At 44.2% G+C, this 16,483-nt stretch overlaps 1 protein-coding gene across 4 annotated transcripts in view; it reads right to left on the bottom strand.

Annotated features, from left to right (window-relative positions):
• RALGAPA2 (Ral GTPase activating protein catalytic subunit alpha 2) overlaps positions 1-16,483 on the bottom strand; it is a 604,731-nt gene that overhangs the window by 412,003 nt on the left and 176,245 nt on the right. For all 4 annotated transcript variants that reach the window (XM_073628147.1, XM_073628145.1, XM_073628148.1 and 1 more), the window contains 2 exons: positions 4,886-4,976; positions 3,999-4,175 (listed from right to left, as the gene is read on the bottom strand). In XM_073628147.1, the coding sequence (XP_073484248.1) occupies positions 3,999-4,175; positions 4,886-4,976 (268 nt within the window). The remainder of the gene's footprint in view (positions 1-3,998; positions 4,176-4,885; positions 4,977-16,483) is intronic.

Genomic DNA, 16,483 nt, shown 5'->3' with positions numbered 1-16,483 from the left:
CGTGCCCACCAGCGCCCCCCTCGTCCGTGCCCACCAGCGCCCCCCTCGTCCGTGCCCACCAGCGCCGCCTCGTCCGTGCCCACCAGCGCCGCCTCATCCGTGCCCACCAGCACCGCCTCGTCCGTGCCCACCAGTGCCGCCTCATCAGCGTACATCAATGAAGGAGAAAAATTACCTGTTTGCAAAATTTATTAAAATATAAAATGGTTTTGTATTTTTTTTTTTTTAATTCTGTCTTTTTTAATTTTTTTAACAAAAAATAAAAAACCCAGAGGTGATCAAATACCATCAAAAGAAAGCTCTATTTGTGGGGAAAAAAAAATTTTTTAAATTCATTTGAGTACAGTGTTGTATGACCATGCAATTGTCATTCAAAGAAGGACAGCGTTAAAAGCTGAAGATTGATCTGGGCAGGAGGGGGGTTTAGGTGCCCAGTAAGCAAATGGTCAAATGGTTTATTTTTATCAAATTACAAAATGCAAAGTGAGGGAACAGAAGAAAAATCTAAATATAATTAATATTTGGTGTGACTACCCTTTGGCTTCAAACCAGGATAAATTCTTACACCTACACACTTTGTACACTTGCACAAAGTCAGGAATTTTGTAGGATTAGAGTCAGGTATATAATTTTTCAATCTGCAGCTTTGTAATTTTCTGTATAATGCAATGCAATATGGCTACCTGGTGGCATACTGCATACAGATGGTGTACAGAGTGCCCTCTGAAAATATAAATTCTTGCTTGACTGATTGACTTACTGATTTTCCCAGAAATCTGCAGTAAGATACAAGTCAGATTTATGGCATCCCCTGCAAAAAAAATATCATTTTGGTAAGATAATCCTAAAGGGAAATCACATCTAAAGGGATGCAGTCCTTGCCATTTTCCTCAATAGAGCCCTGCAGGTGCAGCGGCTTATTGATAATTATAAAACCACTCCCATACAGATTAACTCTGCACATGGACGCAAAAAGTTCTTTCTTCAGAATAACAAAATGTAAAAATCTGCAACAAAGTTTGAAAAAATCCCTGCAATGTACAGAGATTATCTCAACAAAAGTGGAGTTGCTCTTTAACCACTTCAAGATTTTACGCCCTTCCTGACCAGAGCACTTTTTACAATTTGGCACTGCGTCGCTTTAACTGACAATTGCGTGGTCGTTGGACGCTGTACTCAAACAAAATTTGCGTCCTTTTTTTTTTACACAAATAGAGCTTTCTTTTGGTGGTATTTGATTACCTCTGCGGTTTTTATTTTCTGCACTATAAACAAAAAAAGAGAGCGACAATTTTGAAAAAAAAACTATATTTTTTACTTTTGCTATAATAAATATCCCCCGAAAGTTTAAAAAAAAAAAAAAATGTCTTCATCAGTTTAGGCCAATATATATTCTTCTACATATTTTTGGTATAAAAAAAAAAAAAAAAAAATCGCAATAAGAGTATATTGATTGGTTTGCGCAAAAGTTATAGCGTCTGCAAACTATGGCAAAGATTTGTGGCCTTTTTATTTTATTTTTATTTTTTTACTAGTGATGGTGGTGATCTGCGATTTTTAGCGATACTGTGACATTGCGACGGACAGATCGGAGACTTGACACTTTTTTGGGACCATTGACATTTATACAGTGATCAGTGCTATAAAAATGCACTAATTACAGTGTAAACGTCACTGGAAGGGAAGGGGTTAACGGAAGGGAAGGGGTTAACACAAGGGGGCGATTAAGGGGTTAAATGTGTGTTCCCTCAGCATGTCCTAACTGTGTGGGGATGTGAGTGACTAGTAGAGGAGCCATATCGTTTTTCCTACTTAGTAGGAAGAAACGATATAGCTCCTCTCCTCCGATAGCACAGGGATTTGTGTGTTTACACATACAAATCCCTGTGCTGGCGCTCGTGATCGCACGTGGCCGGTGACTTAGTGCAGTGGGCGCTCACGCACCCTCTGGTGGCCGAAAACGGGTAGGACGTACCCGTACAGGATTTCGCCCAGGAGAGCCATCGTGCCGCAGTATATCTGCGTGACACAGTCGGCAAGTGGTTAACTGAAACAGAAACAGCTGTGTAGGAGGCTTAAAAATGGGCGTAGAACAGCCAAACTCTGATAGTAAGGTGAGGTAGTGGAAAATAGTTTCATGTCACAGGTAATGCACCATGGCAAGACTGAGCACAGCAACAAGACACAAGGTAGTTATACTGCATCAGTAAGGTCTATCCCTGGCAAAGATTTCAAAGCAGACTGAGGTTTCAAGATATGCTGTTCAAGCGCTTTTGAAGAAGCACAAAGAAACGGGCAATGTTGAGGTCGATAGATGCAGTGGTCAGCCAAGGAAACAATGGAGGAGATGAAAGACACTTCATGCTTTATTTCCTTCGACATCGGAAGATGCCCAGCAGTGCCATCAGCACAGAACTGGCGGAATTGAGTGGGTCCCAGGTACACCCATCTACTGTCCGGAAGTGGTCTCCATGAAATAATTGTGGCCAAAAAGCCATACCTCCGACGTGGGAACAAGGCTATGTGACTCACTTATGCATGAAATCTTAAGCACTGGGGTGCAGAAAAATGGCAGCAGGTGCTCAGGACTGATGAATCAAAATTTGAAATATTTGGCTGTAGCTGGAGGCACAATAATGAGTGTCTGCAGTGGACAGTGAACACTCATATTTTTGAAGCATTCTTAATTTACAGCATTTTTCACACCTGCCTAAAACTTTTACACAGTAGTGTACATATACACCAAATCATAAAATCTTTTAGGCTTTAAAATGGTAAAGCGTACTTAAACCCAAAAGCAAACATTTATTCTATTGTGGTTTACCAATACTTAGAGAGGATGGTTGCATCTGTTTTCTTTTTTTGGCTTTCTTTCTTCTAGTTTTTCAAAACAACAAGCTCTTTTGCAGATTGTAGCAGTTACAGGAATGGGACAAAGCATTTAGCACTGACAAGGGTACTTACAAGCCTACAGTTTTTATTTGTTATTTATACTTTTAGTTTTGCAAAACCTTTATCCCAAAAAGGAAAAAAAAATCTGTTGCTGTAACTGCTTCTAAATAGTTAGCTGGAGTTTGGCTTCAAGTTTTTAGTGTATTTAAATCTGATATTACAGTTAACAATCCCACTCACAGGACCTGAATCATCTGCTGGTGGCACTGTACTTCCCAGGGCAGAAGGTTGTAGTTCCAGTGTTCACCGGTAGGTGTCTCCCAGAAGCCAGTAGATCCCAGTAATCAGTTTCCACCTGATGCTGGCTGCTGGGAGGGTATTTAGGTCCTCCCCTACTAGCGCTTCTCGCTCTAGTGTTTTGTTCTGCTGACTGAGACTATGTGCCATTTATTTTGATTCTGACCCTGTATCCTGTGCCCTACTACCTCTTATCTGCTCCTCTTGTTCCTGATCCCAGACCTGCTTCACCCTTCCCATCTGTTATCTGCATCTATAGTTTAACCGGTTGATCCGTGTTCCCCATTTTGTGTATATAGTGTATAGCACTATGTGTGCACTATACTATGTATAGTATATAACAGTTTGTTATTTAGGTTGTTACTCTGTTAGGTTGCTAGTTAGATTTTTTATCATTGGGGTATGATTCACTTAGATCTTTATGTTTGCTGTGTTTTCTGTTGTTTGGATGGGTTATGGTTCACTGTAAATAAATCTCACTTAAAGAATACACAGTCTGATCTCAGTGTAGCTACACAGATTTGATCATCCCTGCTGCTCATTCCTGACAACCCTCCCCCCAAATTAACAATGCTGCAGTCCAAAGGGGCATCCTGTGCTCATTCATCCAGAGTGGGGGCACTCTAATACAGGAGGTGTGTTAATGGCTAGATCACCAGGTAAAAATAGAGGGGGAAAAGCCTAAAAAAAGAAAACAAAGTAGCCACCACATCTAATGATTAGTAAGCTGAAATAAATAACATTTTTGTTTTTTGGTTTAATACCGCTTTAAAGTTTGACATTAAATTTAAGATGTAACCAGTAAATACCTGTAAGAGGTGCAGCGTCGGCAGGACTGAGCTGCAGCCATTGTCTTGCATCTTGGTCAATTGCCACATCTGTAGGTGTAGCAATCTCAGGGTCCTCGTCACAATTTTGCCAAGGCATAAGATAAATCTCGGTATCACGGCTGTATCCATTTGTCATATCACTGCTGACACTATCAACTGCAAAAAAAGTGAAAGCTTGTTAGAAAAGAGATTTAAATTAACAAAGCGATTCAGAAGAATTAATGGTCAGGAAATGAAAGAGACCAAGCACATGTGGTTTCCCCAATTAACAGGAAATGTAGGGTAATCTCTCCAAAGTGAAGACAATCCCCTCTTAGATACTTATAACAAAAGCAAACGAAAAACAGTTTCTGCTCTAGAAGTTTTTCCTTCTGTACCTGTTTTGGAGAGAATTCAAAATTTTTGACTTTTTTTCATATTCGGTCTTGAGGACAATGGTTACCAGGACAAACAAAAGATGAATCTCCTCCAACAGGAGCACAGACTGCAATAAATATCTGACAGGGGTAGTAACCCTTCTCAACGCTTTTCAAAATGAAAAAAAAAAAAAAAAAATTGGCTTTAAATGCACTTTAAAGAGCCAAATTGTAGTTGTCAATGATATGGCTTTATGAGCAGAAAGAGATGCAATTCTCTACTGGCAAGATACAAAATTCCAGCAGTTACTTAGAAAAAAGTTTCTGGATTAGACAAAACCCACCCTAAAAATGTTTTTCAATATTAGTTTAACCTTTGTTCCAACCTCTGCGTCACCCCACTCATTATACTACCAACACACAAGGTCAACCTGGTCACCTAATCTACCCATATTTGCCAGGATTTGAGAATACTTAGAAAATCACACAGCGATGCCCTTACTCTATTACCTCTTTCATGATCAGCACTTCTTTCGTTGGTCTGCTGGGTATCTGCATGCCACTCTAATTCTGCTGGGCTGCTGCTCCGTCGTATCATTATCTATAGCGATATAGGTAAAATGGAGACTAAATTACTATAAAAGGTCATTGCGTTATAATATATTGTTCCAGTGGAGAAACACAATTTAGTCACCAAAAACAAAATGTTTACCAACAGCTAAGCAGAGAAAGGACCTACCAAACTGAATACAAAATTAAAGCGGAACTAAACCCAATTTAACTGTTTACCATAACAGTCACATTCAAAGCATGCCATGAACTCTAACTCTCATGGTTGCTTGTACTCATAACTGAACTGTCAAGCCATCAAAAGACTTGTGTCATAACTGATCATATGGTCAGCAACATGGCAACTGCAGATCAAACAGAAGGATAAAGGCGTATCCTTTGGCTATAAAGGATAGGAGGATTAGGTTTAACTTCAAATGTATAGTTACATTGACCCTGGCACTTCAAAGATGTGCGATATGGTGTAGCTCGGGAAAAATCAGCCAGTCGAATGGGTAAAAGCAATGAGCCTTTCTATAAAAAAAAACAGCCAAAATAGCTCTCTTCAGCAAACAAGTAAACAGTCCAAAGTTCTGGCACAATGTAGTTATAGAGCAGGCTCACCGCCAACCTCCTGATCCCACACTGGCGTTAGGGTTTCTCCTTGTTAAGGGACCTGGACAGGCCACAGGGGTTCAACAACCAGCATTATCTTAATTCCAGAGAGCTCCTCACTTGCTCACAGCATGGAGGCCACTCTCTCCAACTCTACCTCACTGACACAGGTGCTATAATATACCTGTCATTCAGGACACACTCCAGGTGCCCTGTACAGAGGTTAGTAAATTAAATTAAGGTTAGCAAATATTCCATGATTCAGTTGAAATATGAATCATTTACAGTAGCTTACAGTGAAACCATAGAAAAACAAAGATGACATATAATGCAATCTGTGACTATCATTAATGTGGAGCTGTATCTGCAGAATGTCTATTTTCAGGCACTCGCTGGCCAATAAGGATGTAACTTCCAAGCCTGTGTTGGATATTTACATCATCCTGGAACTTGGCTCTTACTGATGCTAGGAATGTACATTGCACTAGACATGGGTGGCGGTAGCAGCAGCGATCACTGGGATATCAGTTTTCTTTGGGTTTGGTAAACATGGATCAGGGCCTGAAGCTTGAAGGCTTCATAGTGACTTAGATGGAATGGAGACTTCAATCCTGTGTCTGGGGCTTGTTGGAGACCAGGCTGTGTGAGTGCACAGGTTAGCAGATTAGTTACATACCAGGCCTGATCATGGTTTAGGGCTCCTATTTGGAGACAGAGACAGGTCAGGAGAGAGCTGTGTGCTCCTACCATGAGGGACGTGTGTTCCTGCCAAGAGGCTGCACCCCATGATGAGGGGACTCCCTCCCCACAGGTCTAAGAGAGCTGGGACAGCTGCACAAGTCTAGGGAGTCTGGGGAGACTGGGAAAGCTGAGGCGACTAGCGATTCCAGGAGACTGGAGGGAGTCTGTACATCTTGGGAGAGTAAGAGAGCCCAGCCTGTCGGGAGAACCCCTATTCCAGGAGTGGGCCCGTGCAGCGAGATGCTGCAACTAAAGGCTGAGTGAGCCAGGAGAACCAAAGACCTGGGGACTAGGGCTACAAGTTGAGACAGCTAGATGGCTTAGTATTTTTCCCCTTTTTGTTTTGCTGTTGGACAATCCCTGTGTGGCCAGCTGGGTCTGTGGACTTTGTTTAAATAAAAGTGGCTTGCCTAACCTTTGAAAGACAGTTTAACTGGACTGGCATGGATTTCACTAAAACATCTGCCATACCACATTTGCCACAGCATTTTTTTTAAATCCCCCTGTAACAGTTTTATTTAATAGTAAAGAATAAGCCGCTGCTTAAGAGAAGTCTGCTGCTTTTGTCCTTAATACCCCTCACACATTTGGGTGCCAATCCAGTATGTACAGTGGCTTGCGAAAGTATTCGGCCCCCTTGAACTTTTCAACCTTTTGCCACATTTCAGGCTTCAAACATAAAGATATAAAATTTTAATTTTTTGTGAAGAATCACCAACAAGTGGGACACAATTGTGAAGTGGAACGAAATCTATTGGATATTTTAAACTTTTTTAGCAATTAAAAAACTGAAAAGTGCTGCGTGCAAAATTATTCGGCCCCTTTACTTTCAGTGCAGCAAACTCACTCCAGGAGTTCAGCGAGGATCTCTGAATGATCCAATGTTGTCCTAAATGACTGATAGTGATAAATAGAATCCACCTGTGTGTAATCAAGTCTCTGTATAAATGCACCTGCTCTGTGATAGTCTCAGGGTTCTGTTGAAAGCGCAGAGAGCATCATGAAGACCAAGGAACACACCAGGCAGGTCCGTAATACTGTTGTGGAGAAGTTTAAAGCCGGATTTGGATACAAAAAGATTTCCCAAGCTTTAAACATTCCAAGGAGCACTGTGCAAGCGATCATTTTGAAATGGAAGGAGTATCAGACCACTGCAAATCTACCAAGATCTGGCTGTCCCTCTAAACTTTCAGCTCAGACAAGGAGAAGACTGATCAGAGATGCAGCCAAGAGGCCCATGATCACTCTGGATGAACTGCAGAGAACTACAGCTGAGGTGGGAGAGTCTGTCCATAGGACAACAATCAGTCGTACACTGCACAAATCTGGCCTTTATGGAAGAGTGGCAAGAAGAAAGCCATTTCTCAAAGATATCCATAAAAAGTCTCGTCTAAAGTTTGCCACAAGCCACCTGGGAGACACACCAAACATGTGGAAGAAGGTGCTCTGGTCCGATGAAACCAAAATCTAACTTTTTGGCCACAATGCAAAACGATATGTTTGGCGTAAAAGCAACACAGCTCATCACACTCAACACACCATCCCCACTGTCAAACATGGTGGTGGCAGCATCATGGTTTGGGCCTGCTTTTCTTCAGCAGGGACAGGGAAGATGGTTAAAATTGAGGGGAAGATGGATGCAGCCAAATACAGGACCATTCTGGATGAAAACCTGTTGAAGTCTGCAAAAGACCTGAAACTGGGACGGAGATTTATCTTCCAAGACAATGATCCCAAACATACAGCAAAATCTACAAAGGAATGGTTCACAAATAAACGTATCCAGGTGTTAGAATGGCCAAGTCAAAGTCCAGACCTGAATTCAATCGAGAATCTGTGGAAAGAGCTGAAAACTGCTGTTCACAAACGCTCTCCATCCAACCTCACTGAGCTCGAGCTGTTTTGCAAGGAAGAATGGGCAAGAATTTCAGTCTCTCGATGTGCAAAACTGATAGAGACATACCCCAAGCGACTTGCAGCTGTAATCGCAGCAAAAGGTGGCTCTACAAAGTATTAACGCAAGGGGGCCGAATAATTTTGCACGCCGCACTTTTCATTTTTTTATTAGTTAAAAAAGTTTCAAAAATCCAAAAGATTTCGTTTCACTTCACAATTGTGTCCCACTTGTTGGTGATTCTTCACAAAAAATAAAAATGTTATATCTTTATGTTTGAAGCCTGAAATGTGGCAAAAGGTTGAAAAGTTCAAGGGGGCCGAATACTTTCGCAAGCCACTGTATAACTGTATGCATGGAAAACTCAAAAAATCTGGAAGGCTACACTCCGATAAAACATCCAGATTTATTGAAACATTAAAATCACCTGAATATAGCTTATGAAATTGGCCCTGCACCATGTGATAGCTGTGACAAATCAGAAGATGAAAAACCTTCTGCCTTTAGAACCACTTTAAATGGAGGGATACATGGAATGTGTATGTCTTTCTTCCATCCACGAAGACATCTCAGTTGAAATCCAAGGGAGGTACAGTCTGGTCCAAAAACCTGATTGAATACATGCCTATAATTAAGTCCATAGGAGTTGTACATCATTAGACCAAATGATGGTCTTACTTAGCCACCAGAAGATCCAATCATTGGTACAAAAAATTAGCCTTTTACAACTTCTACATCATCTAATATAAGTCAACAGAAAGACTTGGCTCCCACCTAAAATACCAAGAGAACAGCCCTTATTTATCAGGTAGACCCTGCACCTGAACACCTTTGTTCTGATGCAGAGAACAGGCTGCATGAGACATTTCCCCAATATTATCCCTCCTTTCAAAACAGGCTGAAAATCCCCCAAAAAATGCTGTGTATGTACCAGTAATAGAATAAGGTGCGACACCCATTACTATTGCCCTCAATGTCCCTCACAATCTGGCTTCTGTTCAGGAGACTGCTTCCGTTGTTACCATACCTCACTTTGATATAAGTGCTGAAGGTATGGTGAAGATGTTTCTCATGTGTCTGAGTACCTGCCATTTCCCGGTATCTGATGTCATGTGTACTGATCGTTTGCCTGTTTTCTCAACTACATTTCTGCCTGCTGCCTGGACGGACCATTTGCCTGTATACTGACCAACTGAATATGCCTCTTCTTGCCACCGGAACTGACCCTGTCCGGTTTATTGTCTATATTTCTGCCTTCCCCCTGAATTTATCTTGCCACCTGGACTGATCTTTTGACCATTGTAACAGTGCGAGGCCACTGAAGTAGTGGGATTGAAGACAACAAAGAGGTCTCATGCATGCAGAGCGAGAGGCTCCAGATTATTGTTTTATAGCAGAGAAATCCAAAGCTTTTGGTCTTCTCTGGGATCCCGGATCAAGGTCTGGAGTCCAGTAGCTTAGAAGAGCTTTGGGTGGGAAGAAGTCTCTACCCCTGCATTCAGGTCTTACCTGAACAAGGCCCTAAGCCTGATGTTCCTGCCTTCTGCCTGGACCAATCCTTTGCCTGTTTGCAGACCATGTCTCTGCCTGGCACCAGTACTGATCCATCTGTACAACGTACTGAGTACACTGTTGCGAGACATCAATCCCACCCATCCTCTGTAAACAACTGCACTAATGGAACCATAGGTACTCCTTAGATAACCCTTTGTTCTGCCTCCTGAACTTCCTGGCCAGTGAACATAGCATTGTGCTATGGGGGTAGCCATGTACCAATAGGTTAAGCCAGTTCGACTGTTAGGAACAAGGGCTGCTGTGAAGCTACACTATGCTCTGCACTGACCACTCATATAGAGGCGACCATTACAGTACATTTTTTCTATACAAATGTTGGTTGACGTTTGTGATACACAGGTTGAAATGTAATGCAGTGTACACACGGGCGGACTTTTCGGCATCAAAGGTCCAACGGTCTTTCCGACGGACTTTCGAACGAACGGACTTGGCTATACACGATCACACCAAAGTCCGATGGATTCATATGTGATGAAGTACGATCGGGCTAAAATAAGGAAGTTCACCGCCAGTAGCCAGTAGCCAATAGCTGCCCTAGCTTCGGTTTTTGTCCGTCGGACTAGACTACAGACAAGCAGATTTCTCGATAGGAACTGGGTCCGGCAAAAAGATTTGAAACATGTTCCAAATCTAAAGTCCGTCTGATTTTCGACTGAAAAAGTCAGCTGCAGGTCCGATGAAGCCCACACATGGTCGGATTGTCCGACGGATTCGTTCCGTCGGATCAGTCTGGTCGAAAAGTCCGCCCGTGTGTACACGGCATAAGGCACATAATCAGTCCAAACATTGAAAAAGTCCTACACATGTGGTATCCTCGTACTCAGGTGGAGTAGCAGAATGTGTTTTGGGGTGTAATTCTAAGTCCATGCTGTGTGTTAGAAATATCTTGTTAATGACAACTTTGTGGCAAAAAATGACATTTTCAAAATACTCATGATGTCTCTTAAAAAATATCTTGGGGTGTTTGCTTTCCAAAAAATGTGGTCATTCTGTGGGTATTTCCACTCCTCCAAAAATGTGATAGGTAGTCAGGAAATTATACATGTAATTTATGCCGCTGGAATACCTTAAGATGCTCTTTAGATTTTGGACCTCTCTATGTGGCAAGGCTGTGAAAAAGTCTCACACGTGCTATCCAGGTATCACAAAATGTGTTTTGAGGTACAACTCTAAGTATGAGTATGCAGCGTGACAAATAATTTGTTAAAATGAAAATTTTGTGAAAAAAAATTTTACTTTCATAATTTTCCAAAGTATTGTAGAGAACAAATTGCAACTTAAAAAAACTCCTCATGCCTCTTAAAGCGTTTGTTACCTAAAAAAAAAAAAAAAAAAATTGATTCTGTCCCTTTAAAGCATTTAGAACACCACAGTGCTCGTGCTGTGTAATTTGGCCCTTTGTATCACATGAAATGCCTGGCTGATCCTGCCTTGTTCTGCCCCCTGCCCCCCTCTAAACTGACCACAGTTTATCAGGGCTGCTGAGCCCTGACACCATGGTCAGTTTAAGTGCCTCCATCATCCGCTCTCTTCTCTGTCCTCCTCTCCCCCTACCTCCATCCCTGCCTGTCAGCTCGTGAAAGTGCCCGCCCCTCCCCTGCTGAAATAACTTTAGCATTTTCTGGCAATCCCCTGTGTTAGATATTGCAATGTCTCCAGTGTATATGCTTTATTAAAAAAAAATGCCTCTGTATACCTCATCTCCGAGTGCCATTTGGCACTCACGTCACCAGCCGTCTCTCTCCTCCTCTGCTCTCCTCTCCTGACTGATGTCAGCGGGAGATACTCGACCCCTCCTGCTGTAGCTGTCAGATTGGAGAGGTGGCCGGTCACATGAGCGCTGAGCAGCGCTCGGAAATAAGGTATACAGAGGCTTTTTTTTTTAAATAAAGCATATACACTGGAAACATTGCATTATCTATCATAGGGGATTGCCTGGAAATGCTAAAGTCGGTTTACAACCACTTTAATAAATACCCTGTACTGTCTACTTTCCAAAAAAGGGTCATGTGGGGGGTATTTGTACTGTCTTGGCATTTTAGAGCCTCAAGAAATTAGATGGGCATAGTTTGTAGACTCTTTAACTTTCACACAGGCCAAATAATATACACCGATTTATGAAGAAAAAATTATGTGTAAAGTTTTTTTTTTTTCTGGTATATTTTATTTTATATAGCAAAAAATAAAAAAAAACCCAATGGTGAATAAATATCACAAAAGGAAAGCACGCTCAGTTTCAAAATAATATTTAAATGTATTTGAGCACAGTGCTGCATGCATGGGTAATTGTCTTTCAAAGTGTAATTGTGCCCAAAAAAAAAAAAAAAATGAAAAATGGCAGGAAGGGGATTTATAATGTCCAGTCTTTAAGTGGTTAAAGTCAAAGTGCAGGGCAGGAAGGGGGTGAAAGTGTCCGGTATTGATGTTGTTAAAATGCCTTCACTTGGGGGGGGGGGGCTCTTTACATGCTGATATGATGTTTTGTGTACACAAGTTTGGGATGGAAATACAGTCAGTGTCAGCGAGGGTAGATAATGTTGAAACAAAGATGGGGGAGTTTGCCACCACAATTAACAGCCTTGTTGATGCCCATGACACTAAGAAAGATGAGATGGAGACAGTTAAAGCCAAAATAGCTGATATTGAGGATCGTTCCAGAAGGAACAACCTAAAAACCAGGAGGGGTCCCTGAATCAATCCTGCAATCAGATCTACGCAAGTATGTAGCTCAACTGTTCACTTCCATTCTGCCTGATCTCAAAGAACTGGTCATTATAGTGGACAGAATCCATAGATTGCCAAAACCCTCTTATCTCCCTGACAAAGTGCCAAGGGACATTATCCTGCGCTTACATTTCTTTCATGTAAAGGAATGCCTAATGTTAGCTGCACGCAACAAGGAACATCTCCCTGCACAGTACAAAGATCTGCAGTTCTTCACTGATCTGTCCCAATTTACACTGCAAAAATCTCAATGCCATATCTAAGGCAATAAGGAACCACAAAATCACCTATAAATGGGGATTCCCCACAAAATTGATCATCACCAAAGATGGAAAGGATCATACGGTGGATTCTTTCACAAAGGGCCTAGCTCTGTTGAAATCGTGGCAAATTCTTCTAGATGACCCTCTACAGGCGTCCAACAATCGCAGTCCTGAACGTAGCATGGAGGACTGGCACCTGGTCAATTCCAAAAAGGCTCATAGACATCATTGAATGGTTTAATGGGCACAGTACACGCCCCCCCCCCCTCCCCCCCAAGTTTGAGCGGCTATATGCTACACCCAGGTCGTCATGACCTACAACTGTTTATATGGACTGTTTCTTTTTTGTTGTTTCTTTTATCTATTGTTCACCAAATCATTTACTGTTTATATCCGCAGTTAGCTTTGCGGTTCCATTTTGTCTACACGGAATCAAGCTGAAGTGTACTCACATCTTAAGAATCACCTGGGATACAGCAGCATTTCCGGAAAGTCGTGGAAAAACTTGCCACCTGATGTAAGTGTTAAACACATGCTGCACCCACTATACATGTTATAATGACAGTTACCTTTCTAACCATTAATACCAAGGGTCTCAATCACCCGGCAACACGGAAATCATTGTGGAATGAAGCAACCCAGCATAACTGCGATGTTCTTTGTGCCAAGGAAACTCATATACACAGTCTATTAATGCCCAAATGTACCCATCCAATGTTCCCCCATATCTTTACTGCAAATACCTTGGCCAAAAAAAGAGGGGTAATAACGGCTGTTAGAGACACAGTTGCATTCACCTTGCACAAAGAGATAGCAGACCCCCAAGGGAGGTATCTTATCCTAATATGTGACACCAACTTATAAGTCAATAACTACGCACCTAATAAGCATCAACCACGCTTTTTACACCAAGTTCTAAAAAAAATCCATCAAGTACAAAAAGGCTTTCTCCTAATATGTAGGAACTTCAATCTCCCTCCTATCAGGCATCAACACTCACTTCAACCACTACTACATGCCCATGAACTCTATGACGCCTGGAGTGGCCTTCATGGCATGGTAAGGGACTATTCCGTTTTCTCTGCACGGCACAGCTTACACAAGACTCAACCTATTTCTCACAAATAAATGGTTGATACCTAAAATTGAAACACCAAGGATCAATACCATAACTTGATCTGATCAGGCCTCGGTGACGCTTTCAGCTGACGATTCTCCAAATGTCAATTCTAATTTCCTTTGGAGGCTTTTCCAGGCTGATCCCTCCAAATCTATGTTTACGAGGGACCTAAATGATTTTTTTACATATAATGCAAAATCTGTTTCAGACCCTTTTGTTATTTGGAATGTCCATAAGGCGTATATGAGAGGGCTTATCAAAATGGGAGCAAGGGCTAAGAGATAGAGGTGGCAGCGAATACAAGATATAACTTCTAAAATTCATGCCCTAGAAGACCAGAACAAAACAAAACACATCCCCACATGTCTAGGAACAACTAACACAACTTAGGTATAATCTACGTTTAATTTTACTTGATGACTTTGAGAAAGCTTCTAAGCGACTCAAAATATCTTACTATGTAAACAGCAACAAGGCCAGGAAACTATTAGCCAATCGCCTTAGAGGGCATAGACACAAAACCAAGATTCCCTATGTCATACACCCCACCACTCAAGAACAAATGCACAACCCACAAGCTATTGCAGATGCATTTAGCTGTTATAGTTCTCTCTATAATCTACGAGAGGACCCTAATACAATCCAACCTACACCCTTCCCTGATCTCAGATTTTCTAGACAAGATTAAACTTCTTCATTTGACAGTAGATTAATTGGAGACACTCAACTCTCCCTTTTCAGAAACAGAGATTGCCAGGACCATAGATTCTCTACCTAATAATAAATCTCCGCTTCACAGGGGAATAGTTTAACCACTTGCCGACCGCACTATAGCCGAATGACGGCTACAGTGCGGCTCGATAACTCTGGGAGGGTGTACATTGACGTCCCCCCAGAATGGCGCACACAGGGGAGTATCCATGACCACCAGGTCCAGAGGACCCGGCACATCACGGAACATGGTAAATGGCCGCTGACAGCGGGCGTTTACCACGTGATCGCTCCGTCAAATGATGGAGCGATCACATGTAAAGAAACTGGCATCATGTCTGGTTCTTCTCTCCCCTCTTCGTACAGTGAGAGAGGAGAGGGGAGAGAACGGATACAGCAGCGATGTGGGCTGGATGTGTAGTGCCCACAGCTGCTCAGTGACAACTGCAGCACTCATCCAGCCATCCATCCCTCTGTATTAGCCATCCACATTCAGCCATCCCCCCCATCCACACTCAGCCATCCCCCCCCATCCACACTCAGCCATCCCCCCCCATCCACACTCAGCCATCCCCCCCCATCCACACTCAGCCATCCCCCCCCATCCACACTCAGCCATCCCCCCCCATCCACACTCAGCCATCCCCCCCCCCATCCACACTCAGCCATCCCCCCCCCATCCACACTCAGCCATCCCCCCCCCATCCACACTCAGCCATCCCCCCCCCCCATCCACACTCAGCCATCCCCCCCCCCATCCACACTCAGCCATCCCCCCCCCCATCCACACTCAGCCATCCCCCCCCCATCCACACTCAGCCATCCCCCCCCATCCACACTCAGCCATCCCCCCCATCCACACTCAGCCATCCCCCCCCCATCCACACTCAGCCATCCCCCCCCCCCCATCCACACTCAGCCATCCCCCCCCCCATCCACACTCAGCCATCCCCCCCCCCATCCACACTCAGCCATCCCCCCCCCCATCCACACTCAGCCATCCCCCCCATCCACACTCAGCCATCCCCCCCATCCACACTCAGCCATCCCCCCCCATCCACACTCAGCCATCCCCCCCCATCCACACTCAGCCATCCCCCCCATCCACACTCAGCCATCCCCCCCATCCACACTCAGCCACCCCCCCCATCCACACTCAGCCACCCCCCCCCCCCGCCGCCCCCCCCATCCACACTCAGCCATCCCCCCCATCCACACTCAGCCATCCCCCCATCCACACTCAGCCATCCCCCCCATCCACACTCAGCCATCCCCCCCATCCACACTCAGCCATCCCCCCCATCCACACTCAGCCATCCCCCCCATCCACACTCAGCCACCCCCCATCCACACTCAGCCAACCCCCCCATCCACACTCAGCCAACCCCCCCCATCCACACTCAGCCAACCCCCCCATCCACACTCAGCCAACCCCCCCCATCCACACTCAGCCAACCCCCCCCCATCCACACTCAGCCAACCCCCCCCCATCCACACTCAGCCAACCCCCCCCATCCACACTCAGCCATCCCCCCCATCCACACTCAGCCAACCCCCCCCATCCACACTCAGCCAACCCCCCCCCCATCCACACTCAGCCAACCCCCCCCCATCCACACTCAGCCAACCCCCCCCCATCCACACTCAGCCAACCCCCCCCCCATCCACACTCAGCCAACCCCCCCCATCCACACTCAGCCAACCCCCCCCCATCCACACTCAGCCATCTCCCCCATCCACACTCAGCCATCCCCCCCATCCACACTCAGCCATCCCCCCCATCCACACTCAGCCATCCCCCCCCATCCACACTCAGCCATCCCCCCCCATCCACACTCAGCCATCCCCCCCATCCACACTCAGCCATCCCCCCCATCCACACTCAGCCATCCCCCCCATCCACACTCAGCCATCCC

The sequence above is a fragment of the Aquarana catesbeiana genome, linkage group LG04 (assembly GCF_042186555.1).
Source record: "Aquarana catesbeiana isolate 2022-GZ linkage group LG04, ASM4218655v1, whole genome shotgun sequence".
Lineage (NCBI taxonomy): Eukaryota > Metazoa > Chordata > Amphibia > Anura > Ranidae > Aquarana > Aquarana catesbeiana.
Note: the sequence above shows the minus strand (reverse complement) of the source record. Positions and strands in the feature narration are given on the sequence as shown.